General features: G+C 50.0%; 1 protein-coding gene across 4 annotated transcripts in view; it reads right to left on the bottom strand.

Moving 5' to 3' along the window:
* STK11 (serine/threonine kinase 11) overlaps positions 1-14,807 on the bottom strand; it is a 75,579-nt gene continuing 60,772 nt past the window's right edge. For 3 of the 4 annotated variants that reach the window (XM_084826023.1, XM_084826021.1, XM_084826020.1), the window contains exons 10-11: positions 5,527-5,759; positions 1-765 (exon numbers count right to left, since the gene is read on the bottom strand). In XM_084826023.1, the coding sequence (XP_084682149.1) occupies positions 5,551-5,759 (209 nt within the window). In that variant the 3' untranslated portion in view covers positions 1-765; positions 5,527-5,550. Of the gene's footprint in view, positions 766-5,526; positions 5,760-13,240; positions 13,328-14,807 lie in introns of those variants that run through there. The other variant, XM_084826026.1, reaches the window with a different exon arrangement.

The raw sequence follows: 14,807 nt of genomic DNA on the forward strand, positions 1-14,807 counted from the left end.
CCCCGCCTCTCCTTTGAACTTTATTTTCTTTTTTAAAAAAAGAAGAAAAAAAGAGGGGGGAAAAAGCACTACTTTTTCCCTTTGCTCCAGTCCTTAGAAACAGCATGCAGATTTTTTGTTTTGTTTTGTTTTAATAGAGCATGGTGGTTGTTCATTTTAAATACCAGTTTGATTTTCTTGTCCCCCTCCCCACTTAAATCCCCACTCTCAAATCCCCTCCCCGCTCTTTTATTTTAAACACATCACGATGTGTAAGTCTCTAGAGATACTGCAAATATAAACAAAAACCAAAAAAAAAAAAAGTGGGGAGGAAGGGGGGGCAAAAAAAGAAAAAAAATTATATATATAACAGTAGTCTACTACATAAAGTGCGTTTCAATGGCTTGCAAAAAATTCTAAACACACCTGGGAAGGCGATAAGGAAGATCGCCCCCCCGCCCTCCCCCCCCCCACTGCAACCCCATAGAGTCCTAAAGTCACAGGAGACGGGGAGCCAGGATACTGCCAGACGAAGGATGGACAACCTCTTCCGCAAAAGAAAGGCCTCACTGATGGTGGCAAACGGAGCGTCAACTCTCCCCCCCGGTTTGTCTCTTTTTTTGCAAAGAAGTTTCTCCCTTCTTTTCTTCTCTCTCTCTTGATTGCAAGCTTGTTCTACGGATCATCTGCTATGGGGGCGGGAGGGCGGAGGAGGGAAGAGGCGAGACGGCGGCGAGAGGAGGACAGCGGCGGTCGCCTAGGACAGCACACAGTTCTGGGCTCTGCCTGTACAGGATGAAAGAGGGGGGCGGAGATGAATTAATACATAAACCTTTGTGTCATTTTGAAAAACACCGTCCCTCTGTCACACACACACACACACACACACACTTCTGCCTTTTCTGCTGTGCACAATGGCTAACAAATCCTAACGCGAACAAATCCTAAATGAACAATTCAGGGCTCTGGCTGCGAAGAATAAAAGATGTGGGGTGAAAAGAGAAATGAACCTTTATGTTTAAACAAAACACACACACACACACACTTTCTCTTTCTCAGACACACCTACTTTCTCCCCCTCCCTCTCACTCCCCCACCCCGCCCTCACATACACACATTTCTGCCTTTTCCGCCTTGCAAGGCAGCTAACAAATCCTAAATTAAAAAAAAAAAAAATCAAGGCTTTAAGAATCAATAACAGTGATAAGTAACAATAACAAAAGAAGAGCCAGGATGTTAACAGCTAATTATTAGGCCTGTACATTTTAATTGATTTATCGGCTAGTGATGCAGCAAGGTCATTTTTGGCCCTGGACTTCATCAGCTTTTGGGGTGAGGTGCGGCTTTATACAGCCTTGAGTATTATCCAGTTGCAAAGCACACAGCTAACATCTCTCCCCCCGCTGACCCCTTTCCATGATTCCACATTCCCACTATGTTAGAACAACCCCAAAACCGTTTGCCAGCCTTGATTTCTTTTTAAAAAGCATGCTCTGAGTCTGTGCAGTTTTGCATTATAGACGCACATCAATCATAGCCCCATCCTGACTATTTCACTTTGTTTATTTTATTTCACTACTATACCTCCCAATAGCCGAAGCTCTCTGGGCGCTTCACAGACATTACAATCACAAAGCGCATCATAAAATGATATAAAATATGAATGCTTAAAACCACAATAGAACAGTACAACCAGAATAAAACCTCGCAGCAATGCAGAGATTGAAAATATAGATTGAAAACACCAGAGCTAAAAGAAGAGGAAGCTAAAATGCTAAAATACTGGGAGAATAAAAAAGGCTTCGCCTGGCAGCAGCAGGAGAAAAGGAATATAATGGAATTTGCTTCTGCTTCCCTCGTCACCTGATGCTCTTGCGGGTTGCGGAGGTGACTTGGCTTCAAGGTCAGGCCCCAGCTGCACCACAGCCAGCCAACTCTCAGCCCTCCAGATGTTTTGGACTACATCTCCCAGAAGCTCTAAACAGCATGGCCAATCGTCAGGGAGGATGGGAGTTGTGGCACAGTCCGAAATATCTAGAGTCTGCCTGTCTCTGGGCTCCATTGACGTGAAAATAAACTTTTCATTGACTAGAAAAGCGCCCTGATTAATCAGGGGACACATCAGTCTTCCCCAACCTGTGTTGGACTGCAACTCTCATCATCCTGACCGTTGGCCGTGCTGGCCAGGACTTCTGGGAGATGTCGTCCAAAACATCAGGACCGGGGGCATCGAGTTGCCTGCAGCGTTGCAGCTAGAAATGGACCTCGGAGCCACAGCCCAGTGGATTTGGAGTTCAACACTGCTCAAGGGCACCGTGCTGGGGAACGCTATAGCAGATTAACAAATATTTTGAATGTAAGGACTTCTCAAGGCAGCAGATTGCTCCCACTAAAAAAAGAGAGCAACCCTCCCTTTTCTCGCACAGGTGGAAATGCCTCTACAACATGTCTGTGCATCATCTAAAAACCAAAGGAAGCCCACTCCTTCTCTGAGAAACATTGTTTTTCCACATGTGCAGATTTTGGCTAATTTAGTTGCTAGATCAATCAACTCACATTCTTATGGTTAATCAACTCAAATTACTTGAAACCAAGTTGTTAGCCCTGGCAGGTATTTTGCAAACCCTCTCCCATCCCCCACCAGCAACACTTTAAAAACTTTGATTCGAAGAGCCAGTATGATGAGGTGGATAGAGTGTTGCACTCAACAGGGACCCGAGTTCAAATCCTCCCTCCACCATGATCCTCGCTGGGTGGCCTTGGTCCAACCAACTCCCTCTTAGCCCAGTCTACGCTTCTGGTTTATGTAAGGAGAAGAAGCAGTGGGGAAACACTTGTACACCACCCATGAACTACTGGTGGGAAGGGGATGCAGTTCAGTGGTTAGAGCACTTGTTCTGCACGCAAAAGGTCCCATGTTCAATCCCTGGGATTTCCAGGTAGAGCTAAGATAAACTTCCATCCAAAACCTTAGTGAGCTGCTGCCAATCAACGTAGTGCAGGGGTCCCCAACGTTTTTGGGTCAGGGAGCACATTTGGAATTTTGAGTGTTGTGGGTGCTCTCACAAAATGGTTGCCATGAGGGGTGGCGCCTGAGGACCTGAGTGCAAAGCAGAGGTGGGGGCTGAACTTGAAAACACAAAATCACTCTTTCAAATTCAAAGATGGTGCTGGAGGGGCAGAAATGTGCTTTCTAGCTTTAAAAAAAATAATTTAAAATATTTAAATATAAAATAAAAATCAGGAGGAGCAGGAAACTTGGCTGGCACCTCACTCCCATTAGCGAGCCCAGGTGTAAACAAAATTAGGTTAGATGTGCCAGTACATGCTCCCATGGAAGGAAACTAGGACACAGATGTGAGAGGGGAAGGATAAACCAAAGGGTGTTATGAAAATGCTAATTAAAGTAATGCTTTCTTCTCAGCATGGAAGCAGACCTGATTTTTGAAGGTAACAGATCAAAAACAAGCTATTGGCTTCCTCAGAGGCTTAGCCAGGGCAGTTGGTTAGACAGAGTGGCCTCATTACAACTTCTCATAGGCAGCTGACGTCAGCTGAGAAGAGGAATATAACTAGTGTGGGAAGAGATGACCGGAGCCATGTTCTGCTAATCCCCATGCAGTCAATCTGGAGTAAATTCGAGGAGAGTTTTGCTCTCCTTGCAGCAATTAGAAGAACACGAGCCAGCCACATGACCCGGCTGCAAACAAAGGCAAAGGCGATCTTTGGCTGCATTACGAGAACCGTCGCTTTCAAATGGTAGGTCTACTTTGTTCTGACAGGCCTCATTCCGGGTGAAGGAACTGGGTATGTTTACCCTGGAGAAGACTGTGACTGTATTCTGAATGTGTCTGATGCATGTGGGTGACTTTTTATTTATTGATTTGATTTGTACCCCACTTTTCTACCAAAAACGGCTCTCAAGGTGGCCGACAGCCCTCTTCGAATCCCACCCAGAAGGGCTGTTGTGTAGAAGAGGATGAAAACGCGTCCTCTGCTGCCGTCCAGGAGGGCAACACTAGATCTAAGGGACAGGAGGACAGATTTGGGTTGGCTATTAGGCAAATCACGTTCTCCACTGCCGTCCCAGATGGCAGCACACAGATCTAAGGGACAAGAAGGCAGATTTGGGTTGGCCATTAGGCAAATCATGTTCTCTATTGCTGCTGGCTCCCGAACTCCAACCTAAAGCAGGGGTTGGGCAAAATGACCCAGAAGTCTCCCAGCCCACTAAACCTTAGGATCTCGGACAGGGAAGCATGGCTTGCTTGCCCGCCGAGGGACTGAGTCATTTGCGAGAGGCACGTTAATAAAACTCTTATTTACAAAGCGACCCAAGGACTAGTTTCAAATGCCGGCCTCGATGCTGTGAGGAACTGGAGGGGGGAGGAGAGAGAGGGAGGGAAAGAGAAGGAACGGATGTGCAGTGGAAAACTTGGTCGCGAGCCAAGTATCTTAGCACCAGCGAGCGTGACAAGGCCGGAGACCAGGCGAGGCGGGGGCGGGAAATCCGGGGGCGGAGATGAATAATTTTTCGGGATGAGCTTATGAATCAGGAGAGCTGTGCAAAAGCTGCCAGGGAGGAGATCTGGGGAAGGGGGAACAACAAAGGAGGAGATTTGCCACCGCAGGGAAGGAGAAGAGAAAGAATAGGAAAGGAGCCGCGCACGCCAGCCAGATGAGGCACGCGTGCGATTACCTTCACAGAACGGCCCTGCCCAGTCTGCGGCGGCTGCCGGATCCGCCCCCGGAAGAAGCCACGCTCAGCTTGGATGCCAGGGTTGGCCTGCCCACACGAGACAGACTCAGCCCTCTCGCATTTCCAAAAATTACCCTTGGGCAATATCCAACACGAGCGTCACAAGGTTCCCTCGTTATTTTTTTTAAAAAACAAAATGGGCTCCAAACAGATGATCTCCAGGAGCCCCGACGAGGTAAAACGGGGGGAGAACCAGCAGGCCTCCAGGCGCATGCGTGCCCAACGGTGCACTGAGTTGTGGAAAAGTGAAAACCTGTGTGCGGTGCGAAGGAACGCTTCTGTTTTCTCGGTCCCCGAATTGCCAAGATGGATCTGAGGGAGCCTCCTTCGCACAGCACGCCGCTAATCCATGGAAGGCACTGCTGCGAGAACTGGCAGCGGCCATGCAACGCAAAAGTGTAGAGGATGAGGCTCTCGATGGCTACCAGGCACGAGACAGACTCCCTTAACATAGCCCCCCCCCCCATGGGAAAATCTGGAGCAAATTAAGGAAGACAGAGAACATTTTGGGTACCTGCTGAAATTCACACTGCTCAGATAGACTGCTGGAGTGGTACGACCCCGCCACCCCCTTCAAATCAGACCACGGCTGATACCTAGCGTCGCCTCCTTTGATCGTCTGCCCCCCACTCCGGCTGTATTGAAGGCCCAGTCTGCTTTGCGAAGTTCAGCTGCAGGCGCAGAGCCAGGGAGACGCAACCACGAGTCCGCTCTGCCTGCCCAACTGCCCTTGCTAAGCCTCTGGCCAGGTTTGCTAGCTACCAGCTTGGAAAAAAGAGGCTACCCACCTGTGGCAGGTGATGGGGCCCGGGTCACTGCTGCTTGCAGGTGGAGAGCTTGCGAATCTTGCTGCTGGCGGAGGAGGCCTTGCGAGAGGGGTTGGACGAGGCGCTGGCCCGCCGCTCCCCTTTCGCCTTGCTGCTCAGCTGCCCCGGCTCCGTCCCGTTCATGCAGACCGGCTTGGGCAGCCCCCGGCTACAGCTCTGCCCGTTTTGACGGGCCTCCTCATCAAGCACCTGTCCTGGAAAGCAGACAAACAAAAAGCCATGGTGGGTACAGAAAGGATCCGTACCACTGAGCATGCGCAGAAAGCCCTCCTGCCGTCAGGCTCCCCCATGAAGATGCCAAGTGGGGGAACCCTGCCACTACCGTCAAAACCCAGCTCTGCCGTTCGACAGTTTAACATGGGGTGCAGGACTTCTTTCAGCCCAGGGGGCCTAATTCCATTTTGGAACTCTCGGGGACCGCCTATCAGCAGTGCGCGGAGTTGAAGGTAAAAAGGGGTGGAGCCAAAAACATACCAGCTGAAAACTTACTGCCGATAACAAAACCTTTGGACGGGCTGTTCAACTGTTCAGCTGGGAAACCAAAAAGTAATCGATGGCTGAAAGTGGGCAGAGCTAGGGAAAGTGGGTGTGGTTATCTGTGGAACCCCAGGGGGCTGTACTGAGACCTCAGGGAAGCTGGATTTGGTTCGGGACTCCAGATACCTCGACTTCAGCAAAGCTTTTGACAAAGTGCCCCATGATATCCTGGTGAGCAAACTAGCTCAAAGTGGGCTAGATGAAACAACGATCCGGTGGATCCACAGTTGGCTACGGAATAGGACTCAAAGAGTGCTCATCAATGGGGCCTTCTCAAACTGGGGAGAGGGAACGAGTGGGGCACCGCAGGACTGGGCTCAGTCCTGGGCCCAGTGCTCTTCAACATTTTTATTAATGACTTGGAGGAGGAGGTGCAGGGAATGCTGATCAGATTTGCAGATGACACAAAACTGGGCAGGATAGCTAATACTTTGGAAGACAGAAACAAAATTCAAAGTGATGTGGATAGACTGGAGCGCTGGGCAGAAAACAACAGAATGACATTGAATAGGGATCAATGCCAAGTTCTGCACCTAGGAAAAAGAAACCAAATGCACAGTTACAAGATGGGGGATACGTGGCTCAACCACACTACAAGCGAGAAGGATCTTGGAATTGTTGTCGATCACAAGCTGAATATGAGCCAACAATGTGATGTGGCTGCAAAAAAGGCCAATGCTCTTTTGGGCTGCATGAATAGAAGCATAGCTTCCAAATCCCAGGAAGTCCTAGTTCCCCTCTACTCAGCACTCGTTAGGCCTCATCTGGAGAACTGTGTCCAGTTCTGGGCACCACACTTTAAGAAGGATGCAGACAAACTGGAGAGGATTCAGAGGAGGGCAACAAAGATGACCAGGGGACTGGAAACAAAGCCCTATGAAGAGAGACTGAAAGAACTGGGCATGTTTAGCCTTGAGAAGAGAAGACTGAGGGGAGTTAGGATAGTGTGTTTCAAGGACTGGAAAGGTTGTCACAGAGAGGAAGGCCAGGATCTCTTCTCCATCATCCCAGAGTACAGGTCACGGAAGAATGGGCTCAAGTGACAGGAAGCCAGATTCCGGCTGAACATCAGGAAAAACTTCCTGACTGTAAGAGCAATACGCCAATGGAACCAATTCCCTAGGGAGGTGGTGGGCTCTCCCACACTGGAGGCCTTCAAGACGAGGCTGGACAGCCACTTGTCAGGGATGCTCTGACTTGGATTCCTGCATTGAGCAGAGGGTTGGACTTGATGGCCTTGTAGGCCCCTTCCAACCCTACTATTCTATGATTCTATAAGTTCCATCATCTTGGCAGCCAGCAACCATGTTGGCAGGGAGTGTCAGGAGCTGTGATCCTACACACGTGGGGGGCTGGGGGAGGGAAGGACTGGTTTACATCTTCGAGCCCCAGCAGGACAGCAACTGCCACAGGTCAACCGGGCAAGTGGGGTAGGATAGCAAGCCTCGGAGCGACACAAAACTCTTCAACAGGACTACAGAGCCATGTGAATAGAGGGAAATACCCGCCCCTCAAGCCATGGAGTTTAGGCAGTGGAGGGTGGAGGAACCCAGTTCACACGGTAAGGACTTACATGTGAGCAAGAGATTATGCGCTCAGGGGGTGCCCTGCGTTGCGCATGCCTGGTGCACAGCATATGAATACCTGGCTCTTCCTACAGGTAGCTTACGGCAGTCCTTAAAATATAAGGGCGATGGAGGCAGAGGAGACCTTTGCTCTTATGATAGCCCCTTAGCCACTGTTTTTAGAAGGTTAGTTGCGGGGGGCAATACCAGTTGCTGGGGAACACGGGCGGGAGGGTGCTGTTGCGCTCATGCCCTGCTTTTGGGTTCCTGGTCGACAGCTGGTTGGCCACTGAGTGGACAGAATGCTGGACTAGATGGACCAGTCTAATCCAGCAGGGCTATTCTGATGTTCTTATTTGACGAACAATGAGGCCATGAGGGTTTTATTAAGGACCGCCCCCTCCCCACAGAATAATTGGAGCACTGGCCTACAGGTCACCCGGCAGGCCATCTCAAAAAGACCTTGGCCGTAGGCAGGGCTGGGGTGAGTTTTGACCTGTCAATCAAAACTCAAAGTGAGTTTTGGCCGGATCAGGCTGTGGAACCGGAAATGTTTTTGGAAACTACCCCCTTCCCCACCACCCAAAGCTAAAAATATTCTTTCTGTCCAACGGAACGCCTGAGACCAAACACATGGAAAAAGCAATGCCCGTTTTGCAGGGAAAAGAACAGGAGACTGGACCTGGTGCCAGCGACCAGAAGCCCAGGGCAGCTGCTGGTGCCCTCTACCGTTTGTCGACATCCGCTCCAGACCTCTGCGCCAAGCTGCTGGGCTCATGGAACTCCCTTTTCACATTTTCCTGTGGCGACGTTACGTGGGCCGCTCTGAGGCACAGCCAAAGTTAGAATGGCATTGCCCAGCCACCTTGGAGGGCTGATACTCCCATCACAACCAGGCACGTGAGGGGGGCCCTTTGCGCAGGACCAGTTAAACTCGGAGCTGGCCCTGTTGGTACCCGTAAAGGTCCATGCTACACTTACAAGACACATACTGCATAGTTACTTGGGAAGAGGGGAAGAAAACCAGTCAAAATGGATGTATAAAGACCACAAAAACCGGGGATGCGCTCGTCATACCAACGACATCCTTTCCTATGCTCAGGGAACACCATTCAGACCCTTTGGGAGCCATCTCCTGCTAACCCACTCCTCCAAACAGGGCAGCTCAGACACCTCCTAACCCTTTTGGCATTTCTTTCTCTCCCTGTCCATCTTCGATGGATGACCATTTTTGTTTTCGTAGTAATTACCTCCTGTTGTGAAATGAAACAGTAAATGGTGCACGTGTGTGTGCACTTGGTTTTAAAAGGGCCTTGAGTTGACTGTAGGAGGATTTCTAAATGTCTCAAAGCAAGCACGCCGTTCTCCAAGGCTGCACCAGCAGCTGCTTAGCTCAGCAATGAGGTAGGGAAGAATGCGCGCACACACACGAGAATTATTCACATCGTGCCCAGCCGCTGATGCCCCCTCTGAGCTGGCCTGCATCTCCCCCCAACCCCCCTCCAAGCGGATTCTGCCAAGGTAATTTTCATGCAGAGAAGTACACATGACACACCGGGGCTTTTCAAGCCCTGTGACTCAGAGCCAGCAGCAAAAAATAATAAAAAAAGAAAGGACGCAAGATGATTATGTCTCATTTTGCCAGAGGACGCACAACGCTCCCTCCGCCTCAGCACGCCAAGTGCCGAACGTCACGGCAATTCCCGGCTGGTGGCTGCCGTCATCGCTACCCATCCGGGGTGCATGTGGGAGGGAGACCAAAAAGAAAGCAGTGTGACCCAAAGCAAAAATGGGGGGGGGATTGAACATGACACAGTGATGTTGCAGAACAGTGGTTACTCTCCCTGGGAGGCTGAAAAATGGAAAGAAATCTGCCACCCCCAAAGGGGTGTGCACGATGCTTTGCTAAAGGCACGAAGAACCCCGGCACACGTGTCTGGAATGCCAAGACATGGAAAGCCTCCAGATCTGTACGATTTCTTTTACAATTTGTAGGGAACATAGCTGCCACTGCCGTTTCCTCCCTCGACTTGACGTTCACCAGATTTGCTGATGGGGCCCTGCAGTGCGGGCTTCAGCTCTTGGGGGGCTCTTGGGAAAGGCGCCTTCAACTGGCCGACCTTCTCGCCACGGGGGTCACCATCAGCATTGCGACTGCTGGCTTGCCCGACAGGCTGAGAGCAAGGGGAGAATTGGTGGCAACGTCTCCTGCTCCTCCTTCTCACCACCACCGTTGTCTGGGCCAGAGAGAGAGGCAGCTGAACAAGCAGGTTGCAATGGTGAGGAGGAGCAAGTCCAGTCTCTTATCTGTGGGCCCCCGCTGGGGTATGGGCCCTTGGCAAGTGCCTAACCATTCCTACCTGACACCAGTCCTGCGATCTCCTTTCTGACACTCTCTCTCTCTCTCTCTAGTCCGCGCGCGCACCCCCCAACCCTCTGCCTCTCCCAGGTTATCCTGTTTGTCTGCATCATCCTGCCAAGCAGCAGGGAAGATATTTAGAACATCAGAAGAGCCCTGCTGAATCAGACCAAGGGTCCATCTAAGCTAAGCAGGGTCAACCCTGGTTAGTACTTTGATGGAGACCGCCTGGGAATCAGGCTTCCTGCATGGAGCAGGGGGTTGGACTCGATGGCATTCTAGGCCCCTTCCAACCCTATGATTCTATGAACCCGCAAGCAGAGCATGAGTGCAACAGCACCCTCCCGCCCATGTTCTCCAGCAACTGGTGTACATAGGCTCACTGCCTCTGATTCTGGAGGAAGCACAGAGCCATCGGGACTAGGAGCCGTTGATCGCCACTTCCTCCTCCAGAAATCTGTCCAACCCCCTTTTAAAGCCATCCAAATTGGTGGCTGTCACTACATCCTGTGGTAGTGAGTTCCACAGTTCAACTCTGCACAGTGTGAAGAAGTCCTCCTTTTGATCTGTCCTGAATCTCCCACCAATCAGCTTCATGGGACGATGCCGGGTTCTAGGATTTTGAGAGGGAGAAAAACATCTCCCTCTTCACATTCTCTACCCCATGTAGAATTTTGTACACCTCTATCACGTCTCCCTGATCGTTTGTACACATCAAGGGGCACGTAAACATGTTGTGAAATTGTGTCCTGTATCCACCCCTCTTATCTAAACAGGTTGGTGGACTCTGCCTGAATGGAGGTCCAGTCAGCCACCTCTTGGGTAGGCAGTAGCTCTGGGTTTCTTGCACTGAGCAGTATGGGGGATTGAGTAAATGACCTACAAGACCCCTTCCAGCTCTAGGATTCTTCCCTTTGCAACCTTTCTCCATCCCCCACAGTCTCAACACTTTCCCCCCTTATTTTCCATGTCTTCCTTCTTCGCACTCTTTCAGCTGAAAGCCGTCCCCCTGCTTCCAGTTCGTCACAACACTCCCTTCTCCTCCCAAGTCCTGCTCAATCCATTCCACTGAAGCACAATAAATAAATAAACAACAGCAAAAAAGCAAGCAAACCCCCCCCCCCACACAGACACAAAGAAGATACTGGATGCAGATTTTCAAAAGATCAAGTTTGGTGAGTTTCTACCCCTCTCAGTTGCACAGAGAGACTTGGAGGTCTGGGATTCCACGAATGAGGGAGTGAGATTTCCCTCTATCAGTTCTTGGCCCACCCATCTTAGCAGCAGAATATATTATGCAATTTGGAAATGAAAATATGCATGGTTGCTGTCCAACTACATCTGGAAGGCCACCCCGGCATAACACAGAACGTTACTTAATCTTAATAAATAAGAATGGAACAACTGCACGCACAATTTAAAACCAAGGCCTAAGTTAAGACTCATCCCTGTGCCTTTGTATTACTTTGGCCAGAAGGTGGATGCAAACATACTCCTTAAACTATCAGGTAGAACTCTTTATCTGCACACCTTTCCTTCCCCCGCCAAAATCCAGAGGGACTAGAGACTTGGGTTTAATTTATGAAAGCTGAAAATTGAGGGAGAATTCAGCCTCTCGATCTCTGGTCACCTTACAGGTTCTAAGCACTGAAAAGGGCTCCAAAGAGGGCACTTTTGGCCCGCAAGCCAAAAAACAAGCCTGATCACTTCAGAAGTGAAAAAGCTATTTTGAGGCCTGTTGATAAGATGGCTGTACTTCTTCAGAGGCCTTTGCAAGACATTTACCAGAACTGTGGCTGCAGAGATGAGCTGTGGCTGGCACGTAAGCCAACCTCCCCTCCGTCATAGTTTTGACTCACCTTCTTTCTTTTCGGCCCTTTCCCCAACCCCATTGCTTTGGACGCCAAAGTCTGCCCTGACTTCATCAAGTCCTGCACTGTAAGCTGCTGTTTCCAGACACAGGCACTGTGTCAGCATGCTTTGCTTCCAGGCAGCCTTTGTCCCCTTTGGGAGCACGGTGTATGTTGGTTGTTGGGCATGCAAATAGGCCTGAGAGGACGTGGATTGGAGCAAAGGCTGCTGATGTCGCAAGGGCACCGGAGACTACTTAAGAGCAAGAGAAATAAATGCTATGCTCCTATGAGTTGATTTGGGGGCAGGGTGTGTGCAAAGAGAGATACTGGGGAGGGGAGGGTCTTTTTCTCAGGGCCCAAAGGATGCAGTTCCCTAAATTCCTGTCCATTTTCCTCCCCTCCCTCTTAGTCTATATACGACAATCTTTCCCACATCCCCCAGCAAAAGGCATGAGACAGATGGCCCACGCTCTGTGGGTCTAAGACGAGGGACACCCACATTCAGATCCTGTCACCCTAAAGCTTCCTGAGTCATTTTCTCTCTCTCTCTCTGTCTTTGCCTAACCTACCTGGCAGGGTTGCTGTGAGGTTAATACAGGGTAGGGGAGGTCACACATAACAGGACCGGAGTTCCTTGGTGTTAGGGATAAAGGTGTGCTAAATATATAGGGGATTGGGATATTATGCAAAAAGGCTTTTTAGAACGAAGAAAATCATCACTGATTCTCCCGCCAATAATTTCACCTTGTTCCAAGAGCTGAACGACCCACGTTGGACTTCAGTGAATCTTGCCCCGTTGGCTCTGACATGTCCCCCTCCCATGAAATCTGAAATCCATGTGGCTCTACTCACCCCAAGTTTGTATATTTTTAATAAAGAGGAAGGGAGGGAGGTTGGACAGGTCAATTGTCGAAATGGTGCCCCCTAAAGGGCTCACTTCTGCTAAGACTTACAAGGGTTTTGTTTCGTTTTGTCACCCGTAGTAGAGGAGACTTTTAATTTAGCCTTCCCCAACCGAGTGCCCTCCAGATGCGTTGGATGAGAATTTCCATCATCCCCAGCTGACTGACGGTGATGGAAATTCCCATCCAATGCATCTTGAGGGCACCTAGTTGAGAAAACCTGCTCCAATCCTTCCAACATCTACTTTGAGTAATGCCTTTTGTGCCCATCAGGAAAAAAAAAAAAAGAGAGGTGTTTTTAACGTTCAGCCAAGCCACATAAATTTTTTAACAAGCGGTTTGGTGGGGGAAAGAAGCCAGACTTCTTGTTCAAGTCTCTTCTTCCTCTGACCAATGGAAGGCTTAATGAGTCCCCCCTCCCATAACTCAGCATCCACCCCCACCAGTGACTCACCTCTGCTTTTCTCCCTTCTCTGCGGCTGTCTGGAACACACACACACACACACACACACTGCAGGGGAATTGATCACAGCAGGATTTTTTTTTCTTTGGAGAGGAGTGGGGGGGAGAGAGAGAGAGAGAGAGAGAGAGATCTTTTTAATGGGATCCTGAACTCCTGAACTGAATTTTTTTCCTCTACCGTCCTTGTTCCTTTTTCCTTGTTTGCTTTGTCTTTTTCTTTAGATTGTAATCCTGTATGCAGGGACTGGCTGGTTTACCAATTGTACGTGAGCCGTTCCGGGAGCCTTTTTGGGGGTGAAGAGTGGGATAAAAATATTGAAAATACAGAATGAAGAAATTATACCAAGTCGGACTATTCATCCATCTAACTCAGCAGCTCTTAAGCAGAGAGAACAGGTTTTCCCATCACTTGCTACCTCGGCCTTCTTCTAACTTAAAATGCCAGCGACTGAACTTGCCTGCTTGCGAAGCAGCTGCCTTACCACTGAATGATACTACCTCCCCCCAATGCAGGTTTGGGGGCCGCTTCTGGCCCATGGGGTTCTTCATCTGGCCCACATCAGGTCCTGCCTGTTTCCCTAGTGCGGAGCAGAAACCTGCCCTCATCTCCAAGCGCTGGTGTCTTTTCCTTGTACACAGAGAGTGACGGAGCAACAGCTCTGCACACAGAAAAAGGGACTGCTATGACATCAGGGGCACAGTTTTGGAGCAGGGGGTGGGAGGACCCACCTACTGATATCATCCAGCCCCTGGGGGGATACTCAACAGGCCATCCAGCTCTCAGGGGCGGAACAGTTCCCCACCTGTACCCACATGGATGTTCAGGGAAGGGGGGGAAACGCTCAACTGGTTGGAGCACCCAGTTACTCAACACTGGAATGATGTTCCGTTGTGACTCTGACCCATACAATCATAGAATAGTAGGGCTGGAAGGGGCCTGGAAGGCCATCGAGTCCTACCCCCTGCTCAATGCAGGAATCTCAAGGCATCTTCCACCGTATTTTGAGTCAACAACATGAATGTTTTCATGTATTTAATGGCATCTCAAGACAATCTCATCGCTGAAGCTCTCTGGGCGGTATCAGAAGCTCAATGTGCGATGTAGAACTTCAGACCTCGGGGGCAATGCCTCTCATTGATTACTCAATGAGTTGGGAGGGGAGAGCGAGCAGAACTCCTGTGATGGCTCCCATTCAGGCAGAGGAACATTACCAAAATCGGTACACACGCCAGCTTTCAAAAAAGAGGTTGCCTCCATCTCACAGCAAAGGAAGTGGACTCCCTTTCTCAAAAGGGAGCAATACAGCAATGGAACCAATGACCTAGGGAGGCGCTGGGCTCTCCCACACTGGAGGCGTTCAAGACGAGGCTGGACAGCCACCTGTCAGGGATGCTCTGACTTGGATTCCTGCATTGAGCAGGGGTTGGACTCGATGGCCTTGCGGGCCCCTTCCAACCCTGCTATTCTATGAGTCTATGAAAAGCAGAGAACTCTGGGAGAGTCAAGCATGAGAGCTCTTTTGTGGATCTGCACCTGTGCACCAGGAAGCCACATGCCAACTCT

Source organism: Heloderma suspectum, chromosome Z, assembly GCF_057233095.1.
Source record: "Heloderma suspectum isolate Gila_16-S chromosome Z, 16-S_ref, whole genome shotgun sequence".
In the NCBI taxonomy this organism is placed as follows: Eukaryota; Metazoa; Chordata; class Lepidosauria; order Squamata; family Helodermatidae; genus Heloderma; species Heloderma suspectum.